The following is a 24,148-nucleotide window of genomic DNA, read 5'->3' as shown; positions in this document are numbered from 1 at the left end:
GTAAGAGACAAATTTGTCTTTATTCTTTTCCATAATCAATGCTGCAGTATGGCATTTGGCTGTGACAATCTTGGCACTCCGGTAATTAATTGGTCGTTGTTCAAAAGGTGGAGCAAAGCAGATGTTCTGAGATGGCATACATAACACGTGCACAACACAACATCTTGCATATGCAAAGAAACAGAAGTCTTGAAACGGTATACAAAATATAAAATATTTTTTTTAAATAGATACAAACATTGCATGAAAAATAGAACCGTATCAAAATAATATTTCTGAGTTCAACATCAGTTTTTCCCCCAATCCCGCCCATCCCCCACCCTCAGCCTGTTCAATGAGACTTGATTCCGAAGCTGTGCAGAGGATAGGAGTAAGCTTTCCCCAGTACAATCCTGTCCCTAAGCAGTTTAAATAAAACATAATAATTACAAAAAAGAATTAAAGCCAAGGAGAGCGTGTGGTTCCATTTTTCAGATCTGAGCAGTGAGTAGAGCTGGTACAGCACCACGCTGCCTTCAATCAGGATCAGAAGGTTCAGAATCCGTAACGGCTTGTGAAATAGGAACTGCAAGACAAGGCATACATCACACAGGTCACTCCATAATACAATACAAATCTGAGCCCACCCTTGAAAGCCAATCCCATGCTAGATCTGAAACCAATTAACGATTGGGCACTGCCTTCAGTTACTGGAACGACACAAACAGTGGGAGGAAGGTGAAGTGTACATGCGAATTTTGTGGGTAACACAGCGATAAAAGGTTGTTTCCTCAGCCCAGTGGCTAAAATAACACCAGTAGAAGAAAGGGATCCGTTTGTGTGTACGATTGTTTCGAGAAGATGGGAGGGGAAAGGTCATTGGACCTCATGCTGCTACACAGTGAAAATGTTGCTCTTTCGCGCCTCAGCCTGACTTGATCTCAACAAACCAGATTCTCCCGCTCACAGACCACACTGACCATGAGATGAGCCACGTTAAGCCACCAATGGCGTCCTCCACTTAAAATTAAAGCAAAGATTTTAACACCTTCAGCAAGCGCCAATGTTGATGAGCCATTTGAAAAGCATTTCTTCGGCTGTCCCTCTCCCTGTAAGCAAGGCTGCACTGAAACACATCAGGTCTTGGTTTAAGTAATAAAAAGCTGGAGCTGCACACTGACAGGACAGTGATGATCTGGAAAATGTCAGTTCCCAAGTTCCCAGTTTGTGCCCCTCCTTTAATATTCTTCAGGTGAACATTGCTGAGAGCTAAACGGACTAAACTGCATTCATCCCAAAAGCTCACTGTGATCCCCAACAACCCAGCCCAACAGACATGTTAGTTAACTAGACAAGGGCTGTCTTTTACAAATGGATATTTAATTGTTCCGCGTGTATTAGGAATACAGTGAAGTTTCAACGAGAATATTTACTTACATAAAATCTGGCATGGGATACATCTGAAGGCACTGCCACGTTACACGGCCCTACAGCTTTGTATAGGCACCGGTTATGTCGGACCAACACACCCTGGGGCCATATTGTGTTTTCTGACCATCTACAACAACAAAAAAAAACGGAATCAAGGAGAGCTGATGTACAGATCGAACATCAAAGAACAGGAGGAAAAACCACCTACTGAGCGGAACTGGACCCGATTTCACCAACACTGTCGAGGTTTGTAGTTTAGCATTGAAATCAAGGTACGATATGTGGATGGGTGGTGCACTGCCAGAATTGACTGGCTATGCATAACTACCATAACTACTCTGGCCTCACAGACACCCCAGCCCACCTCCCTGACAAACGTAACAGTAATGCTGACAAACGAAGGCCCCGAGGCTCAGCGTGACAAAGTGAGAAGAAAAACCTAAAGTCAGTCTCCCAGTCGGAGAACAAGGGCGCCCCGTCGGCCGGCGCCCAGCGGGCGGGACTCACACGTGCTGGGGCGCGTTGCTGTACGAGCCGTGCTCCAGCTTCTGCCACTTGCCCAGGTGGGCGGCGGACCTGTGCAGGAGGTCGCAGTACTTCGGCGGCAGCAGCTGGCTCATCAGCATGACGAAGGCGTTGATCCACACCATGATGAGGTGCTCGCAGGACCACTGCATGTCGTAGTACTGCGTGCTCTGGAAAAGCAGGACAAGCAACCCCTCGGGTTACTTTCGCATCCGAACAGGATGAGAACGCGCCTCTTGTTGGAGAAAACCTGCCTTTACACTGCATCTGGGCAGAGAAATAAGCTATCAGCTAATCTCTTAAATACAATGAGCAACTTTTGAACATTAGCCAAACCTTTCAATTTCAAGCCTAATAACATCTGCTGTATTTTATTACCACAACACACACTTGTAAAGGAGATTAGTAATTACTAAAGAGTTCAGGCAAAAACTTTGATCAATGAGGCATTTAATTTGTTTAAACAAGCTTGTTTACATTGAGATTTAAAGTATGATAGAAAATGTCTGAAATATTATGATAAGAAATTTTTCATTTAACCTTTTAACTCAAGAGGGATATAGTTATGCCATCTAAATACGGATTACTCATCGCTGATGTAAATACACTTGGATTAATAGCACGTTCACACGTGAAATGTTTTGCCAAAGTGAGCAATACATCTTCCTGTTACTGTTTTTTCCTATTTTTTCCTAGTTAAGTTAATGTTTCTTCCTAAATATTTTGCCATGACTAAGAACTACTGCAACGAGAACATCAGTGGGAAAATGCTTAGAGCTAAGAAGTATTGAAGTATGGAATATTTTTGAAATGGTAAATTATAATACAGTTAAGTCTTTTTACAAATGAGTATCAGGGAACTAAAATAAAAGTGAATTAAACAAAACAGTTTTTAATTAACATTCCATATTCACTACACATCATTAGTACGTTGACCACTATTGTTACTATAGCACATGAAGTTGTTTTTGAATATTTCTATATCCATATAATATTCTTTAGACTGAATAAGTTTTGTCATAGCTATTAAATCTATGGATGTTTTGGATTTCTACAATAGCAGTAGAGCACATCACTTCTACTAATTAAATCTTTTACAAAGTTAGTTACTGTATATGCTGGTTTGTTTGCTGTAGTTTACCACAAGAAATGTTCTCTGGATCTGAGATTTTAGAAATCCTCTACTGAACAATGAGAGTGCTAGGCCAAAAATCTAAGGGGATTTGAACAGTATTTCTAACATCCAGTCCTTCATTCTGAATTCTGAGAGCAGCAACAACTGGATACAGCCTCCAGAATGACAGATATTGCCTTCAGATTTTATTTGGTCGTTTTTTATGAGTGTTGTACGTCCAGGGGAAAAAAAAAACGATTGCAGATGCGTGCACTCTTCAAAGCAGGCAGCAGCTCTGTGTGGTTGTAGTGTGTTAGGAACAGGAACATTGAGTGGTAAAAAAGAGAATTATTTTTTTGTCATCACTTCAGTTCTACAATTTTACTTTCACTGCCAAGTGACTTCTCTTATGTAAAGCTTATTCATTGCTAGCTAGGAATTTTCAATAATCTGATTGTATGACTAGCTACACCTCAAAGGTACCATGTTTTTTTTTCCCCAATGTAAAACAAAATAGATTCTGTATAATTGACAGGTCATCACAAACGACATGAAACCGCATTAATTATGCAACTAATTTTGCCCCCAATTATTTCTTATGAACAGAATACCTCAAATTTGTTTGTTGCGTGAAACACATAGCAACATTAAACCCGGCAAATTGTACAGCTTCTGAAAATCCAAAAGCCACTGAACATACAGTAGCAGGACACCTAAAGCTCACCAGAACAAACTAGAAATTCTATGAAATCTGAAGAGATAAATTGTAATTTAAATTATAATGTTAAGAAGACTGGAGATAAAAAAAGTATTCCAACAGAGTATTCGTGCAATTGTCGTAACTGATACCAAAAGCTTGATGTGAAGCACACAGTACATACAAAACTCTCGAAGGAAAAGGGAAATTTCTCTATGAACTTCTGTCCACAATTATCAAGGGAAAAAATGTAATCTTTATGAGGACAGCATAAACAATTCCACCTTCCTTTTAATACTTCCTACTCACTGTACCAGCATTAATACGACTTATATGCAATGAATTACAAATCAATTTTGAAGATGACAGTACTCCATAGGTTTTGCTCTGTGGTATGTTTTGGTATGTTTTGCTTAAAAAATATTAAAATAAGAAAAAGAAAAGGTGCAAAAACTTCAGGATTCAACACCATCTGGAAAAGGTCTGACAAGTCCTCAAATAAATATGTTTTAAATAATGAATGTACAGTTAGAGTTTTAGAACTAACAGCAGTGTCCCCGAGACTGGAATATTTCACTAAATTGGAAAGAAAACACTGTTTTATATTCTGCTCTTTCAGATAGCTCTGGTATTTTCCGCCAAGGGGAAAGAAATGAGAATAATTTATTTTAAAAATCTGAACCAGGTGTCTAAAAAAATACAGCCTTGACTCGAAGAATATTAGTAATTGCTAATAGAAACACGTTTTAGCCTCAGGTAACTACTTCTATGCAATTCAGGATTCTGAGTAGTAAAGATTTAGTATTTCGGAAGAAAACGGTCTTGTAGGGTGGAATCTTGTTCAGCTAGGCGTTAAGTATGTATCTTCAGCTTCTCTTTGACATGAGATTGATTTGTTCAGTTTACTGCACGCTGCACTACATTACTGCGTGCACGGAAAAATCTGTCTTGTATATCAGTTTTCGAAGTGAAGGCAGCGAGTTATTCATTAAACTAAGAAAACTAGAGCAAAGTTTATCTACGGTCTGCCTCAGCGCAAGAGAACTGGCATATTCAGATTAAATATATACCTAATTAAAAATGAATGATCAAACTAGGCCTCCGCTACATTAACCTTCCCAGCAAGTGGCTGCTACAATTATAGTTATTAGTTAGGAGCTCAAATCTACTAAACAAAATGACAGGCAGTTCACTGAAACATATTTCTGTAATGGTGGAATAAAAAGCTCTGCATGGTGACATTTCATACAAAAATAGACCTACACTTGGACAAACTGAACTAGATCAAACACTGATCAAAAGCAGGCTTACTTTTACAAAACAAAGTGGCAGGAAGGCTACATAGTAGGCACTGAAGAGGGAGTTGAAGAGGACTTCCTTGATCCTCCTGTTGAAGTCGGCTTTCAGGCACTCCACCTCATTGCGGATGAGGTCGGGGGACAGGGGGCAGGTGTGTGCAGGAATGGAGGTGGGGCTGTTGAACTGTTCCCTCAAGTTCTCCCGCAGCAGAGTCAAGAAGTCCTTTGGTCTGAGGAGCGGCCCGTCCATCTGCTCCTGCTCCAGGTAGCCGCAGTCTGCCGGAAGAGTCTGGGTTCGACTCTCCTGGTGGAAACAGCACAGCGGCACATACACCCCAAACCTGCAAGGCACATTTCGGTTACTGCCACGTTTTACACTGCGCAAGAGCCTCGCTGCCTGGCGAATGTGTTAATCAATGACTCGCACTGCATTAAGAAACATAAGACTACTTCAAACAGGTCAGAAGCACTGGCTTGTTAAGGAGGCTTCAAATGCAGAAGACCCAACTTTCATGGTAAATGTTATCATGGGTTATATAAACTAAATACAGGACTATTTTGCAGGAATAAAAAGTGCTTCCCTCTGCAATGCAATCTTGAATACTCATTTATTGGTCTTGAGCTGGTCAACCCAAGACTGGCACCTACTTTCAAGAGCAGCCTAAGGTGGGAAATGCTGGGCTGGAAAAGCACTACTTGTTCAACAAGTTGAGCCTTATAACATATGAGATGGCTGCTTCTTCCTGGCTACATCACTGGCTAGCACACAAATGGCCAGGTGTCACAAGGAACCTGGGCTGGCCACAGCACCCTAACTCTAGATGCCTGAATTATGGAATTTGTGCTGTGCTGAACAGCAGGTGGCTAAACCTCAAAGCATACTGGAGGAGTGCGTGCACTGTCCTCAGGCTGGCTCAAACATGTAGCAGTGAGCAGAGCTGGTGTGCACCATACTCAAGAGACTACTTCACTTCAAAAGCACTCAACACGATTTGTGATTAACAGGTTAAATTTACAGTTCACTATTAAAAGGTTGATCAATGTCTTTATGGATCTGCAAAACAGCTGCTTCCTATATGCACTTTGATCAAACTGGCCGCAAGGATGGAACGCAAAGGAATGAAAAGGCAAACGTTTTTCCACTAGAGGCCTGGGAAAGATTGAAAATGCTTCTGCACACAAAAAACAGCACTGTAAAAAGGCAATGGAATGAGTAATGGGAAATGATGGCCTTCTGGGCAAGGTCAGACACAGAAACACAGAACAAATAAAAAGCCTCATTAGTTATCTTGCTTTAGAAACCACAAATTCTGTGAGTACTGAGAAACATATTTTCACACACACAAGGAAGGGGGACTACAAGATACACTCCGATTAAGACAGTGATTCTGATATGATCTTTTTAGCCTTAAGAAATGTGTGTTTGGAGGATAATAAACAGTGGCAGACACACCACACTGCTGATTCCCTGCTGTTTTTCTTACCATCTTTAACATTTCAGGCATTTCAGTTAAATTTCCGTTCCCAGTATATTAGAGTAAAAGCCCTTGCTCACTGAATTTCACAAATGTATTTTCACAATGATCTTAATATACTACTGGTATTTTAGTAAATTAAGAACACACCAACATTGAGATGTCTATAAGGTTCTATAAAGACCCCAATATTTTTTAATCCACAAACAAGACTGACAAACGTACACTGGATGAGACAATGCAAAACAGGGGGGCAGAGTGAGATAAAAGCATTTTTACTTAGATGACAAAAAGCCAGGAAACCTTTAACATGAAGCTGTTAATGAAAGGAAAGAGCGTACTTACGGGTACCCTAGAAACAGAAGGTTGAGCACCGAGTGATTTTTGAAGAGGCTCACAAGAGTCCAGCACAGCACCCATCCGCACAATGTGAGCAGAGTCAAGCGGGCTGCGATCAGCACTGTGTACCTTACCACAGAGGTGGGCCCAGTCTGAGAGGCCTGCAACCCAAACCAACCAGAGTGACTTTTCAAGCCTTAACCCTGCATAACACACAGAATCACGAACTATATATATTTTAATGCTTTTTTTTTTTTAAACTCGAAATCTGAAATGGCCTGGAAACACCTTATCAGTGAAGTGGAAAAAAAAAAGTACTTTAAGAAAGTAAAATAGAACACATAATTGGTTCCAAGTTCCATTAAGCTTTATGAATTAATTATTCAAGAAGATTACGAAACACGACTCCTGGTAAGATCTTTCCAGTGCAGTAAGGCTGTGAGGAAATAAAAAGCCAGAAATGCTACCTCTGAAATGATTGTCCACACTAATCTCCGCGCCAGCATGACAGTGATGAATGTGGCCAGGTGATAATCAATTAGATGGAAGTTCTGGAGACAAGACAACATAGCTGTTAATGCACACAGACACGTCCTCAGTCCTGCAGATATCACGTAAGACAGGAGAATACTGCAAGGAGCACCTCGGGAAAAGAAACTGGCTCTGGTCTTCAGTGCTAGTCTGCTGTCCAAAACTAAACGCTCCGCATTCAGAGTAACCCACAGAATGATCGACTAGTTCTGGATCTGCTGCCTTAAGGCGGAATAATTTGAAAGAACGTTGGCACTTCACAAACTTAACAAAAATACTTTGAAAGAGCTCTCCAAGGGCCAATACAAGGTGCAATACAACCAGACCACCTGATTCTGCTTAGCTGTCAGGTTCAACTATGCAAGAGAGGCCGACACAAAGGATAATGTCTGCAGGAGATCACTTGCTGGAGTTAACAGTCTAACATCTAAAAAGCGTGCAGAGAAGCAAGCCTGAAGTGTGAGGGCACCTTCACATTTCTAAAGCCTCTCTAAGCATGAGAGCGTGGAAAACGAAGTCGATGTCAAAGTCATGACGTACGCGGTTCTTAAGTTTCGGGATACCACCCGAGACAGGAGGGACACGAGGCCCAGGTCCGTGAATCAAGCTGGCGCGGGTGTAATTACCAGTGAGGTAGAGGCTGCGGGGTGGCTGTACGGGTACCACCAGACAGTCTTGTAAATGTTGATATACTGCACGAAGAGCGCCACCAGCAGGTACGTGAAGAGCAGGAACTCGAAGAGCAGGCTGCCGTCCAGAGGGAGCTCTGGGATGCGGGAGTGGCGCACCGGCTCCGGGGTGATGAGAGCCGTGATGGGAGGCGCGGACAGGCCCACAGAGTTGCTGCTCCTGCACGGGACGAGGGGCAGCGTCAGGCGCGGGGTGAAACACCGCCTCCCGGACCCCCAAAACCGAGCCATTCAAACCGCCGCACCAGGACGCCTTGCTTTAAAACCTGCTCGTCCCCTCCGGGTCACAATCCACAGCGGGAAGTAAACCCGTCACATACGCGCCCCTGGGAACTGTTCCCACGGCAACGCGCCAAACCACTCCGACATCTCGTCAAACAGGCCGGATGAAGAACACGGATATAAAGTACCAATCTGCTTCTAGGGCAGATGACATAAAAACATTAACTCACACGCCATACGACAGTACACCTGCCCGTATCCCCGTTAATACAAATTAATCCGGCATAAAACAATATCTCACAAGTTTGAATCCCGCTCACACTGTGGCGTTTCGCTGATCAGTTTTATTACGTTACTGAAGCTTCATCGGGGATGGGGAGCACCGTTTTTTTTTTAACCGTTTTACCATTTTTAAATTGCTACATATTAACATGTCATTATTGTATAACTTTAGTTCATTTTAATGACTAATCGCAGTTACTAATTACTATAAAATATGCACGTTTTGCAACTCATAAAAATATTTTACACAGCCGACTTGAAACTTACGTAGGGGTTAGGGATTTTGAGTAGCGTGGATTCATGTATAATTCACTCTAAATTCACGTACAGTCAAATTTACCCCCCCCCTCCACTAAATCAAGATATCAAATATTAGCATAAAAACAGAAATAAAGGTAAACAAGACGGCTGTATACGGCTCACTAACTATTCTCTGAAAAATTCTCTGAAAAAGGAATATCCCAGATTCCTCTTTTGGATGCTTCTTCCATGTTATGCTAACTGTACCTCATTGTTATCGCCATATTCTTCTGGTGGTCAGATAAACTGTGCTCTTACCTTCCTGTATGAATTATATCAAGATGACTAACCTGTCCTGCTTGTTCCCTTGGTTATTTAAATACTGTCATATCTTAAAATCTCTCAAATGCTGGAATGGGGCCATATTCATTATACAGGTTCAAGTAAGCATTAATTACATGCTGAAAGGAGGAAAAACAGGGTGTTTTGCTTCCTGTCGTGCTTCATTTGCTACACCTGAAGAAGGCTCGACAGCTGAACGTTGTTCTCATTTTCAGCATCGAACTTTTCATTACAGCTCCACGCTTGAACCTCTTTACTACTTCTACCCTGTTTCATTGCCATTTAATTCAAAGCAAAATAAGAATTACCCGCCTGCATTTTTTTCCATAATTATTATTAAAACCACTTGCTCATCAGTTAATCCATAAATAGATGTGCTCCAATAAGGCCTCTAAAAACTTGCGATTTTTTCCAGCACTGTCTGCGTCTAACCACAGACGTTACCCCTTGCTGTATTCTCGCTCTCAAAATAACTCATGGGCAAAACTCTCAAAGCCCTACTGTGAACTAACTCCCCCCGGTTTGCTTTGGTGCTCAGGCTTCAGAGAGTCCAACTCCTTTCACGGTACTCTAATAGCTCGGTACCACTTAAAAGAAGCAAAACCGACAGTTGATCAAGGCTCAATAAATCCAATCCCCTCTACTCCTATTTAGACTAACTTGACTGACGGTGCTCAATTGATCCTCTGTTCTTCAGTAGGACCCGGCAAATAGTCTCGTCTAACCGGCTCTAACTACCTCGATGAAGTTCAATCTAAAAAGCAGTCTTGATTACTGACAAGTACTTCTGGCCCCTCTTCAGATCAGCACATCCTCTATTCTAGTTCAACAAGGATCAAACTGTTTTGAGTAGAGACTCGTGACCAGCCTACCAACTGTACATCAACCTGGCCCTGATCTTACATTCAGCAGTTAGGAACATGCCTTTTCAGGACCCATGTGCTTCTGGGGATTGCAATGGCCTCATTCTTATGGTCCAGCTGACATTCCCTCAGCCAGGCAGGTTAATACAAATATTAAAAATAAATCACTTCTAACATTTTCAGAACTGGGGTCATGTGACCTTCTGAATACTGAACAAATTACCCCTTTATGAACTGCAGGAGCAAGTATTCAAATTCATGAATGAATAGGCTAGTGTTCACGCAAAAACCAAGAACATTTTTTTCTGAAAGTGTCATACAAAACATCATTTTGTATAATTTTGATAACTGTTAAATTTTTCACATTTAGAGGGAATTCAAAGGGCTGGAGATGCTAATTTCCCAGTGACAATGAATAACTGGATTCTGACATCATTACGCATGTACATAAATTAACCCTGTGCTACAACCTGGAGGACAGAGAAGAGTATGCTGTAAAATTCTTTAAGCAGTTCACTGTTGGTGGCTGTACAGTAGTTTGATTTCAGAAAAAAGCTAAGAAGAATGCTTCCTATACCTTTAAATGATAGCATACACCTTCCTACAAAGTCATGGACTTTGTACAAGTGCTGCAATCTAAAGGGCTGGAGGTAATAGTGAAGTATATCATTACATTTTTAAGAGTGAAGATTTGTGCTCATCTGCATAAGACACCTGAATGGTTTCTGAACGGCAAGGCCTGTTCAGACAAGCTTTCCACTTCCTGCAAACAGGTACTTTATACAACAACCACACAATTGCTGAACTAGATGCTGATACTGCAAGTGGTTAACAAAATAATACTGCCTGTCTAGCATTTTCCTGCTGCCTGTAACCAAAATGCTTAAGACATCTTATGTTTTGATCAGTCAGATAATACAGAAAATACTCTGTGGTTAAAACAGTGTTGTTTAGGGGACATGGAGCATCAAGATGAATAAATGCAAAAGATTTAATGTAAAAAATACCTGGCCGTCTGGTCTGATGCCTGTTCATAACTTAAATATCTCTTTAATAATCCCCCCTTTTCCTTCTTACTTTGTGTTTTTGATGGATTGTGAAGCCAAAAGAAGTTCAAACATGCAAGGTCTTCTCCACTCCTGTTAATACCTCAGAGTTTAGTTTTCATCTAGAGCAAAAAACACTCAATCTGAACTAAAAGAAAGGCACAGATTGCAGAGATTAATCACTTTTCTGCAGACACTGCCCTGATTTAAAGAGATTAGCATTTGTACAAGTAGTGCCTAACCTCATTGCCATCAGCCTGAAACTGAGTACAAGTAATTAAAGATCAGCAGCCTTGATTATACTGGAGAGTGATGGAAAAATGAAATGGTGGAATATACAAAACAAAATAGAGAGGGGGAATAGTGGAAAACTATTTCTGACAAAGGAATGGCACTGTAATTTCAGCTTTCTCTGATCCCAACTAGCCAGCTGAAGTGTGCGACATTACTGACACATTACAGTCTTTACATGAAAGCCAGGAAGGCCAGGGAACACTGAGGTGGCCAAGTAAATGGACCTGCAAAAGCAAGAGCAGGGATAGGGTTCATTGGCAAAAACACATGATTTATACTGCACAGATCTGCTTTCATCGTGCGCTGTGTCTGTGCCCCTAACCTCCCAGATGGCTTCTCAAATTGAAAACGGATGCCGTACAGTACAGTTCCTCCATCTTCGGCGCAACTCGAATGGCACGATTTTATCGCGGAGGTGCCGTCTTGTCCTGTTCCATGTTTTCCAAAGTGGTTCCCCCCCCACGACACACGCACACAATCCAAAATGCAAAGACCAAGGAGCGCAGCTGCACTTGAAGTCAGAAAGAGCAGAAATGGAGTAGGAACACATCACTGGAATGCACCTTAGTCTTCACTGTAAGAACAAATCAGAGCACACCACCCTGCAGGGCAGTCGGAATGTGGTGGCAGCTGTCAAGAGAGAAGAGCACGCCTCCAGCACTCTTCCTCTGGCCTTCTGGGACAGGGAGGAAGAGCGGGCCGACGGGCTGGCGGGGCGCGGCGCGGCGCGGCAGCACTTACCTGTTTCTGAGGCCTGTGCCGTTACTGCAGCCGCCTCCCACCAGGGTTTGCAGGGATGGCAGGGCTGACCTGCTCAGCTGCTGTCGGCTCGGGCCCCTCCGTCCCCCAGGCATGGTGAGGCACCCCACCGACCCCCGAGGCTCCGGGCTGCTCCCCCCCGCGCTCTTACAGCTGAGTCCGGCGCTGCCCGACCACTGCAACACAAGAGGGTGGTGACGACACCGAGCCGGGCACCTCATCTCTCCCGAAACCCAGGAGGGTCTTCTGCTGCACGCGGAAGGCAGCGGTAAATCACTCCCTGACCCCCCCAACGTGAGCCACACAGGAACTCCAGACTTTGATCACTTGGAGTGGAAAGTCCTCCCTGGATCATGTTTAACATCTGAACCTTTCCTCTTTTACAACAGATTAGGCATGAAAGGGCTTTTATGCAGCATAAAATGGCTACTGTGAGTAACTGCTGACTCACCACCCACGTCTCTCCTATTATCTGGTCAGTGTCACTGCTTTCACAAGGCTTGGAAGATAAACAAGTTAATGGTATGAAAAGTCTTAAATGTTCAGACTCTGTACGCCATTATTCTCAAGGGGGACAAGCAGCACAGATTTGTTTTTGCCAACGGAGAGTGAAAGAAATAAGCCTATATTGACTCATGAAATGGGCAAGAATTTTTTATTTCAGTTTAGCCCAAGTACGAGGACGTGGACTGCCAAAAATAAGATTAATGCTCTAAGAAATGAGGCTGAGCATAGAAAGATCAGAAATCCAGGAACATTTGCAAAATGACTTTTTTTTTTTTTTGCTCAAGAGGAAGTACAGTAGGTGTGGATCTGAAAGAACTGGATGATCACACATTTGACAGCATATTCGGCTGCACTGTGCCACCCACAAGGACACACCAGAGCAGTAAAAACGCTGCAAAAGTCCAGTCTCGACAGGCAGGAATCCCAGTGGCAGCTCTGAAATGATGGAAAAAGTCGACCTTAGCAAGATTTAACACATGATAAACGACTATTTTAAACCCACTACTTCAATGTTAATTCAAGGGCAGAGCACAGAACAGCACATTTCCTGCAGCATTCTTCAAACACCAAATAATGCTGCGAGAAAACGAAGTAGCAAAAATTGTTCGGAAGATAAAAACACCAGAAATTCATGTGTCGTATCTGATCCTAGTCCTTGCTCTCCCTAGACCAGATCACTACAACTGCAAGCCTAGCTGGTCTTCTTGCATCAGCTACCTGCCCATCTGAAACTCTGCGGCTTCGGAAGCATTCTCTCTGCCCGACTGGTGTCAAGCAACCCTTTTGCGTGGCGTCTTCACTAGCTAACTACTGTGAGTCGTTCTCCAATCCCACATTCCTCCCTAGACCGGCTCTTGTCCTCTCCACTGCTCCTTCTCCTGGGCCTTCAGCTGCTCAGTCTCTTCCGGAGCTCATTCCTGGGAATACCCAGAATTGCATCTTCGCCCACCTCCTGAAGACCCACCTGTCTGGAATTGACATTTTGACTGGAATGATTGTCGCAGATTCTCTGCCCTGGACTCTATTGCTTTAGTTCAAGTTACCACCATCTGTATTTCGGTCATTTTTGTTTTGCTTTGCTTTGGTGATAGTAGTATGTGACAACAGAGCATTCATTCATTTTTATTACACAACTGCGCGGCAACTCACACTTGTACCCATCTGTACTGCTGATTACAGATCACTCAGTAATCTGAAAGAAGAACCCTTCTCAAGGGTACTACAACAGCATTTCCACTCAGAATTTGAACCTAAACGTTCAATTAAATGTCCAGAGCCTTAGCCACTACCTACATGACATATTTCATACCTTACTGTTTCAAATGCAATTTGCCATCTTGAACAAATGTATTAGACACACATTTAAAGAGTGAATGACACTTGAAAACCAAAAACAGCATAAAAATATCACAGTGATGATCATGGCTCAACAGAATATGTGGCACTACAATCGCTGTTGTTCAGAGGATTTTTCAAGAAGGGTTCCAAGTCAGATATCAGAATAAATATGACCTTTTTGACAAACCACAGGATAACATTACAGGTACCCATTTAATTGGCCTGCAAAGAGGATGAAGAGCTTTGCAAATTGTAACATATATTATTGGGTTAAATCCCTGCATTCAATTGAGTTTAAATTCAAATTTCTGGGCCACAACAGGAGCCAACACATCTGGCGACAAAAGAGATGCACAACATGTTTACACTGAATAATGAGAAAGAGTGAAGTGGTTTCCTTAAAACTCCACTATCCCTGAAAACAGTTTTGACACCACAATAGCGCAATACAGCATTGGTTGTGAATAACTAAGAACAGACATTCAAAATATTAAGCTTACTCCATAAAAAACAGTTGCATTATAAATTTGTAGTCTGATATTATGTATTCTAACATGTCTCTCCCAGTAGCAAAAATGGGTGTTATCCCAAATATCCCACCGCTAACACCATTACCATTACACCATTATTTTTCATTTGATGAAAAATAACTTTTGAGCGAACCTGAGGAATTAAAGGGACTGTGCTATTAATACCCCTGAGTGTCTTCGGACTGTATTTTCGGAGTGAAAAATGGACTGACACAGGCTTGACAGATCACTTCGGTGCGCAAATCCCACTTTCACATCAAATGTGACAAATGCCAAGCCATGAACCATATTTGTAGCTTTGAGTCAGCTGCTGGATTACACACGTGCATCTGATTTTGGTCTTTTACCATGTTGCAAATAGAACCCTTCCAGGCTCCAATTATTGGACATGCCCTTTCAGGGAAGCCTGTTCAGTCCAAGGATCGGTTCATCACTCAGAGGTATTAACGGCACAGTATCTTCAATTCCTCTTTATTGGAGATCAACTCTTCGATCTTCAGTAATCTTCAGTAAAGAGGATAGAGTAAATTCCTTTTAAGACTCCATATCTCCATTAAATAAAACATACTTGTCCTTTTCCCTTCTCTGGGATCCCTGGTGCACTTAACTGGGCTTATCTACTTACGGGCAGTCTTTGCTTAAACTGGCAGAAATCTGTCCCGCTCTCCTCAGAGACATCATGGTGCCTTGGGTTAGCCCTTCATGCTCAAATTTTCCACCTCTGCTTTAATCAATACTAATCAATTCCCTCATTGAGACTCTGGAGCTTAAAAACTAATTCCAGGAATGCGCTAACATTCACTCTGGATCTTCCTGCCAAACAGCACACAAAACCTTAAATAAGATCCTTCACTGACACTGTGACTGCAGGGCTGTCTGCTGATGCCAAAAGACTTCTCCTGTGCAATCTAAACTCCCCACAGTCCGCACACAAACTACTATGTATTGCAGGAGCTTTGACGCAGCCCTCGGCCCATGTAAACCTGACAACTAATATCCACCAATTACTAATCCCGTGGAGGGTCCGATTACCCACAAGGCCAGTCAAATGGGCCCTGTGCAGCCTGTGGAATTTCACTCCCACAGGATACAAATCTGTCAATCCTGTCGGGTGTGTCTAATTAACACTCCAGCAGGAGACTTCAATCAAAGCCTCTGCTTGCGCCTTCACAGGTGCCCTCTAGGGAAATCAGGGTATTGCTGTAAGTGGGGTCTGTGGACCACTAGGGGGCTCCCTTCCCTCTGAGCTACAATTTGCAAACCTGATGCCTTCCATTGGATAAACCAAGAGTATCTGGTCATTACAGGCCACAACTCTGTTTATAAGAGCAGGGGAGTCAAGCTAAACTGCATTCCCAGCTTCCTCGGTCCAGCCTACTTCAATTTAACTGAAGGAAGTCCTCACCTCTCCACCCATTTCTCATGGTGGCAGTGTTACTTGTGTGCAACTGCTGCTACTCGTCATCCTGGTGTTGTGCATAACACGCACATATTACACCAGAGCTCAATGTCACGTCTTTCAGGACTCGCTTCTTTGCAGTATTGTATCTGAGGAGAAAGTGGAAAGTACTCAGGAAGGTGACCATCTGGGCCATGATGGTCATCCTTGCAAGTGGCAATACAGTGAGTAACACAAGCAGGGCACCTGCTACCACCATCTGCTAGTCCATGCTAATGAACTGTCACAGAGCCTGCTAGCTGAAGAACATTAAGACATTAATTCAGACATAAACCCACATCAAAACCCAGGCCTAAGCTACTCCAATGGTATACTAAGTGCTGTTTAAAACTGACAAAGGGAAAGGTTTCAGGTTACCAAGAAAAAAAGGAACACGTGAAATAAATGTTGGCAATCCTGCTACGTTTAAAACTGGCAAAATGCCATGGTTCACATATTGACTTTTTTGAAAAAACAGAGCACTAAGTATAACCTGCTATGTGACAGCAGGGGAATTTTATTTGCATTTTGGCAAACCTCCAAAGGTCTATTTAAAAATGGCCATTCTATGAAGTCTCAAGATCAACCGTACACACACAGTTACAATGCATGTCAATAAAGGAAGAATATCAACAATCATGTTTAAAACCAGACTCGTTCAAAAATAAGGTGCTAGTAATGCACAATGTGTTCTTCCTCAATTCTGCAGCAATAACTGAACTCAGAAATGCACTGCTTATAATTCACAACTCCAATTTCACCCACAGCGGCGCAGTGGTGAGCACAGCGGCCTCACATGAGCTGGGGCCTGGGTCCAGTTCCTGGCGTGCCATCTGCGTGACTTTCGTATGTACTCCCCGTGTTTGCATCGATTTCCTCTCACAGCTCAGAGACACCGACACGGGTAGCCTAATTGTCTTCCGTGAAACTGGCCGCCCTGGCGCAGGTGTGTCCATGGTCGCATTTGCCCTGTGATGGATTGGCGTCCTGTCCTGTCCCCGGTGCTTGTTGGGATAGAACCCCGCTCCCCTGCGACCCTGCACTGGACCGGGCGGTTAGAGGCTGGATGGATGGAAAATGATACCGAAGTGTACAGACCAGGACCACCGGGTTTCGGAACAGCTTCTTTCCCCCCAGGCAGTAAGACTGCTGAACAGCCAACCACAGCAGACGCCTGCAGTTACCCCAACGAATAGGCAACCTCCTTGAACTGGCAGGGTGCACCGGCGCCCGCCTGTCACTTGCACTCTCAGGACACATACGAACAGCGCTAAATACCTCCTATCCTACCACGTCTCCTAGCGCTCCGTTCGTACAATCTGTAACTGTATTGTAAATAGCAATTATATCATTTGTTGCATCGTAATCCTAACCTAATCCCTATAAACTTCTGTCTTCTACTCTTCTATCCCTCTTAACCAGCTCGCGGATAAAGCATTTCATTGCTGACAACACCGCTGAATGCCGTTCTGTCTGTGCATTGATAAATAAGCCTGGATTGATTAATCCATCTTTTCATGTGACAATTTAGCACTGGCTGCACTGCAATCTTAGTTCTAAGACGCTATGGAGGTATGGAAGTCAATACTGCTACCTGACAGCACTATGGTCCTGGACTCAGTTCTGGGCGGTCTACCTACTAGGACTTGGAATACTTCAATCAGCCCCCCTCGTATCCTTCTCTGCTCAAGTCATGCTCAGATCCTTCAGCGTGCCTGGCAAGTTTTGAAAAACCGAAGTAGTGAAAGAATCAGAATGATATGATTCTGCCACAGAAGAATCACTGAGGCCTTGGAATAATGCTGCCTACACAGAGTGTCACTGAATGTGCAGGAGTACACCGAGTCCTGAGAAAATGGGATCCGTGGCCCAGTGCAGTACCAGCTATAACAGAAACTGTCACGCTAGAGGCTTTGTGTTGTAGGCTATGACACAGCTTGTGCAGCTGGTACAAAATGGGAACTCTGCCTGGCAATGCACACAAATTAACAAAACTGTCACTACAGGACTGACAGTGATCAAAGTCACGCTTAGGAAAATAAAACTGATGCTATCTTGCATGATATGTAGAAAAACAAGGAAAAACGAATCATTATTTTCAATAAGGTAACTTCATGCTGGGTAGCACAGACAGCAGTGAAGTTCTGTGAACTCATCGTTGACAGATTTTTCCAGCCACACACCAGGTGTAAAAGGAAAACGCAGTCCAAAGCCACTTCTTTCAAGGTACAGCTCGACTTTTTAATGAAAAACTATGCTTTTTAATCAAGTATTGTACAAAGTCATTGAGAAACGGCATTCATGCTCAGATCCTTAGTGCCAGGGAAGAAATCCTATGTCTCTGGGAAAGAAGTGGAGAGAATACAGAAACACTGTTAGGCCCTCTCCCATCTCCTAGTTGCTGATCTGGTTTCGCAGGATTCCCAGGACTGGCCATTACGGGTGAACTGGGTTTTGGGGAAGGCGGAAAAGAGTTTAGCTCCCGTCTTGTTATTTCTTGGTCCTGTGTCAGGTCCTGACCACAGGACCGCCGCTGGCAGGGTGTTATAGGGTTGCGGCGTGTGTCTGAGCACTAGGGGCCACATGGTGCCCAGTGCACCCCCAAAACATCCAAATAGTGTGGCGAGTAGGGCATCCAGGGTACAGCTGTCACATGCTCATCACACAATGATGAGTCGCACGCGAGCAGGATGAGGACAGTGTCCTGTAATAGGAAGGGCAGGAAGTGAAATCCCAGCAACCCATCAGATGGCCATCGATTACGTTGCCACCTGGCGCTCCTGATGCAGTGGAACCGGCGCCACAAAAATCATGAATCCGCGATGACATATCGGTGCTCTGAGGGCTCCCAGCTCGGGATCCTTCATGATGTATTTTATTCAAAGAAGCGCCTCAAATTCTCAGTTGCAACGCACTTCCCCTTAGTTTCCAACTGGAAGAGTGCCTGAGCGTCCTGGTCGTGACAGGCAAGATGATGATGGGCATTGTGGGAGAAAAAAAGCACAACCTCGCGTTGAGGCCTGACACTGGCACATATTTTTGGGGAAGAAGGCAGGGAAATCTGAAAGCTAGGCACATTCAAAAAAAAAGGTCACACAGTGTGTTGAACAAGTATTATTAATATATTAAGTCCTAATATGCAACTTAAATTGATACAGAGTAATTCTCCATGTTGATGCCAACGTAATGATATGAGTACTGTAATATGGCAGGGAAAAGCAGTGACGTATTTCTCTTTGACGTCGCAAAAATTCGGGAAAAGGAGGAATAGAGCGTTCACACCGCACACGGGACAAAGATAACAGTGTTCTCTTGTCAATGGCAGATACAAAATTGGTACGTGAATGTGTCATCTCAACAGCAGTAATTTCAATCAGATAAGTTCAATTATACTAGGAAATATGAGGAAAAAACAAAATAGTAGGGAAATAAGACACAAGATACATCACAGCCAGTCTCTAAATAAACCAACAGCCACTGAACAGGAAGCTTAGCTTCGTATGGATAGTACAAATACAGCAAATAAGTACTAAACTTGGTTTCGCTTTCATATCAGACAAGACAGAATAATACTGTAACTTCAATATGGCAGGCCAAATGGTCAGCTTGTGACATCAGAATCTGCAGAAAACGGCACTAAAGCAAAGGCCATTCAGTCCTGGTACAGAAGATGTCTGAAGGTTTTCTAGGTCCATTGTAAGCCGTACCTGAAGGGATGTGCAGAGGAATTGATCCAGTTAAGCCCAATTTCACACACGAAGACATGAGCTGGAAAACAAATCTGCAAACACACTCCAGGATCTGGATAAGAGAGCCTTGTTATGGAGACTGCAAGGGTTTGTGATCATTTTTTTAAATATTCATGATTAAAGACCAGGTACCTTAGACAGATATACAATGACAGAAAAATCATCCGATTTTTAGCAAAAATTGGCCTTTTTCACGTACTCAAGAACCCTGTCAAAATCTTGTGGATTGAAATACCGATTGAACTGAAACACAGCAGATTTCATCTACAACCTAAAGATAAGTTGTACATGAGAGGTGGCGTTTTTGTCCTGTTTGTATACTTTCTCTGTTTGCGTATTTGCACATTTTGTGACGATATTGCACTAGCACCATACTATTGTTTACACTGTTCATTGTCTTGTCTTCTGTCCTATTTATATACTGCACCCGAAAGACACATGAGAAACACTTTTCACTATACTATACACCTGTGTGTAAGTATAACGATAAATAAAGTTGAACTGAATTGAATTAGTAGCTAATTGGTCCAAGTGTCTCATCCAGCCACTTCTTGAATGATGGCCAGGGTATCGGCTTCAACAACATGGTTGGGAAACTTGTTTCATGCTCCCACACCACTCAGGTAAAGATACATCCCCTGTACCCTGTTTTAAACACAATTCCAGTTTATTTGAAAACTGACAGCTTTCATTTAACAGCCAGAACTGCTGCAGTGTAGCCACTCATGTAATTCGCTCCACTGAGCAAGCTACGTACTTGATGAGAGCATCTCCTGAAGGAAGACAGGGCATCTTGTTCCATACTCCTACAACCCTTAGTGTAAAGAAGTGCTTCCCACTGTCAGTTTTAAATGGACTTCCTCTAAGCACCTGAGCTGTGCTTCTGATTGATCATCGGACATTAGTCTGGTCCAATTATACTGTGTCTCATGACCTCCTTTGGAAACCAGTTTTCTCCCAGCAAACCGAACCGTAAGTCCTGCGATACCACATTTTGTGGCACAGCCAAATAGCTCCTGCAGCCGTTCCTAACAGTTGGCTCGAGTTTTGCGTAGGTTGTCTAACATTCATGCGTGCAGTCGTCAATTACACGATCACACAGTGAATGTTTTTTTTTTTGCATCAGCACACTGATAAACAGTTACCATTACTCAGCAATGTCAATTTAGTATGCAGGAATGCAGAGAATATTTAACTTGTCGTATTTGGTGGGGAAAAAAATAGCTGAATGTATACTTTGGAACCTTAAAATTACTGGAAGCCAAACGGGTTTCATTTCGCACATCAGAGCACGTTAACTAAGCTGAGCCATTGAGGAGTGCTTCAGTTTCCGCGGAGAAGTGAGGCATAATTGATTACGCATCGGCTAGTAAACTACAGGGCGGGTCAGAGCAGGCCAGTAACGCCCAATACCTCGACACAAAAGCTTGTGTGGAGCCACAAGTCATATTTTTTTCCAGGCAGATCTGTTGTCGAAAGTGGGACGCAGCTGCGTCTTTCTCACCCCGACAGACTGGGCTTGCACCTGGAAACAACAACAACAAAAAAATCGCATCGCGCTGTCGCATCACCTTTGAAAATGGGGCCCCCACTGGGTATGACCTTTTGTTAAGAGGTGCTCCAATCATACACAACCACAATAGTGGGTATAGCGTCATCAAGGCTCGATGCTTCGGTCGTGATCTCCGCTTACACCAAGAAAAGACGACTATTGTCGCTAGAATCAAAGTCGCATTCAGCCCGAATCAATACCAATCCCCCCACCACCAAAAATGCATGTAAATCGATCCCTAACCTGTTACGAAAATGCTGTCCAGGTATATTTAAAACGGTTTGGTGCATTCATTAGTCTCGTGCAATATTTACACGCTGCTACAGTACTACTGGAAAGACCGCATACCACTAAAAAATGAGCACACTCATATTTCCTTACACCAAGGTAGGAAATCACAATCCCACCACGTAAAGTCCACAGATGTTACACTTAGAACCACAGTATCACGAATACCTGAAATGGTTTCTAGAATAAATTAGGACTTAAACTTATAAAAATACGAAATGCGGGAAAGGAACGGCTCACATTTATCCTAAAATGCCCAGCCACAATATTCATATGATATTCGTGTAGTTAACACTTTTCCTAGTGCCGTCTGGATCCACATGATATTTTCCTACACGTGGAATGGGTTTCAAATTAACTGCTGCCAATTGCTTCACTGCGCAGACTGTACAGAAGTAGCTGCATTTTCAGAGTCTTTTACGAATTGTTTGTTCATTCATTTCGCTCTGACAAAAAAAATGGAATGACACTATTATGATTCTAGCACACGAACACAGAGAGAAAAAGTCCTTCGGAAATCCCTTTTCTGCGATGAATGTTTACATCATTGGCTAAAAATGAAGTTACGTGTTGATGCTCGATGATAAAAAAAATATTTATGAGGATATTTCCTACACTGTGGGAAACGTACTGTTTATACTGAAGTTCAATGCATTGCCAGTAACGTGCAATTGCTCTCTCGATCAAATCCAAATTCCGAAAGTATGCTGAACACAGGAAGCAGACAATCAATAAAAAAACTGAACGGACGCCAGGAAATGGTATTTCAAAGTTTCCCACACTAATCAAACGTTAGTCTACCCGTTAAAAATATTTTAAAGAAAGACATCCTATGATTTTACTTCCTTGTTGAAGAAAAGAAAGATCTTTACTCACACATTAATGAGCAGTGGATGGAGTTGACGCTGATACATCAGTTGTGGTGAAACTGATCGTGGGTTGCAACTATACAGGTCCAAAACGGAACATTTATTTCTGTGATTTTGGTTTGTGTTTTATGACAGAAGTACACCGGAATGCTATGCTTATTCATGCACTCAGGGACCTGAAAAAAGTTTCTCTTTCTTCTTATTTCAATACTTCCAAGCAAACAAAAAAAACTTATCACAATTTCTCCCACTCCAGACCTGTCGCTTCCACAGAGCGACCGACGTGGCAAAGCAATACCTCCTTTTCGCTGACGTCATCATCTCCGCGACACGGACAGGCAGGTCCTTTCAGTGCGCAGTCGCAGTGGAGGTGAAAGCAAGCAGGTAGATGGACAATGTGCATGACACGTGACTGGAAAGTCCCCTGCTAACTGTATGGTCGAGAACAGCTTCCTCTGAAATCTTTGACACTGCGATTCTGTTTAAGATGTGGCTTCATACATAACTAAAAACATTAGATGCTTTTTTCCGTTTACGTATCTAATTTTTATCTCTTACGGTATTTTGAAGATAACATTGTAACTTTGAAGTTAATTGTTCATTATTTTGCAAGGGTACTGTGTAATACACAAAAAACATGTTTCTTGGTCATAATTTCTAATTTCAAGATACAGACGTTAGGTTAATTGTGTATTTATCAAATATAACTGAAGGTAACATTTACCATCTTCATACATTATTTCCCACAGTAAATGCTCATTGTAAGTTAATTCAACAAGCACGGACTGCTGTAATTCTGGATTGTTGAATTCTGGTTCTGGAGGGATGGTGTGACTGTAGGTTCTTTTCAACCATCCTAAGAAAAACATCACTTAAATCTTCAGTCTGGTGACCCAGAAGGTTTCTGTTGTTTTTTTTTTCACCTAAACCCTCGATTACCTAATTTAACACATCTGCTTATCTGGACAAGTTGAAACACGTCTCATGTTCTGAAGAAGATGCAGACTTAATGAGGTCTATTAAAATCTGCTGGTCAGACTCTGGGAGAGGTCACGTTTTGGTTAAATTGTTCCCTTTTTTGAGTAAAGTGCAGGGAGGTGCAGAATCATTTTTGAAATACTGTCACTTGGCTAAGAAGCACATATGCAAGGACTGTGAGTCCCCAGTAGCTGTCTCATAAGTTAGAAAGATAGAGAAAATAATTTCAAACTTATAAAATTTCCTGTCCGATTTCTAATAAAAACTGGAGAATGTAGTACCCATCTCTAATTCGATTTAATCTGGTGTCGTTAACTCTGGGATGTTTTTATTACTCACTTATCCTTAATAGTTGTTTATTGGGCATTTAAGACAGCTGCTTCATGTAACCTAGGAAACCATGGAGCTGTGTTGTATCCTGTGGGTCCCAGCAGTGTTCACAGATGTCTGGACTTTGAACTGCTTTTAGGCCAACATACAATTTACTCTTTACATACAGCGTACAGTTATTGGTTCGAAGAAGCAGAATCAAACACAAAGCTTCATCACAGAACTTGAACACAGGTAAATTCCTGAGTGTCTATTTGATTTACAATTTGATATTTTTAATAGTTTTATCAGAAATCTTTTAGAGCATATACTTAAGGCAGTAATTTTAAAACTTTCACACTACCCTTTCTAGTCTCCAATCGGCTCCAGAAAGATAATATGCTACAGGTCTTGAGAAGCACCATTTGTTCCCTGAAGTTCTGAGGCAGTTACCACTGTAATGG

The 24,148-nt window shown here is 42.6% G+C and overlaps 1 protein-coding gene across 1 annotated transcript; it reads right to left on the bottom strand.

Moving 5' to 3' along the window:
* Position 1: 1 nt before the first annotated feature.
* tmem39a (transmembrane protein 39A) lies at positions 2–22,709 on the bottom strand. Its single transcript, XM_088648022.1, has 9 exons — positions 22,405–22,709; positions 12,109–12,302; positions 8,016–8,238; positions 7,326–7,409; positions 6,865–7,019; positions 5,058–5,385; positions 1,918–2,105; positions 1,417–1,537; positions 2–565 (listed from the first exon to the last, which is right to left on the bottom strand). The coding sequence occupies exons 2-9, from the start codon at positions 12,219–12,221 to the stop codon at positions 332–334; spliced, it is 1,446 nt and encodes a 481-aa protein (XP_088504148.1). The 5' UTR covers positions 12,222–12,302; positions 22,405–22,709; the 3' UTR covers positions 2–331.
* Between the last annotated feature and the right edge of the window lie 1,439 nt (positions 22,710–24,148).

This window comes from Lepisosteus platostomus, chromosome 2 (genome assembly GCF_059453375.1).
Source record: "Lepisosteus platostomus isolate fLepPlt1 chromosome 2, fLepPlt1.hap1, whole genome shotgun sequence".
NCBI classification, from domain to species: domain Eukaryota; kingdom Metazoa; phylum Chordata; class Actinopteri; order Semionotiformes; family Lepisosteidae; genus Lepisosteus; species Lepisosteus platostomus.
This window is presented reverse-complemented; position numbering and strand designations above follow the sequence as displayed.

Excerpts from the sequence above, each read along its gene's own strand:
- tmem39a (XM_088648022.1), bottom strand. The coding sequence starts at position 12,221 with ATGCCTGGGGGACGGAGGGGCCCGAGCCGACAGCAGCTGAGCAGGTCA. Across the intron at positions 5,386-6,864 it reads CTTCTGTTTCTAGGGTACCC|GTTTGGGGTGTATGTGCCGC; the intron begins GTAAGTACGCTC and ends TGTGCCTTGCAG. Across the intron at positions 2,106-5,057 it reads TGCCACTTTGTTTTGTAAAA|AGCACGCAGTACTACGACAT; the intron begins GTAAGCCTGCTT and ends CTGCTTTTCCAG.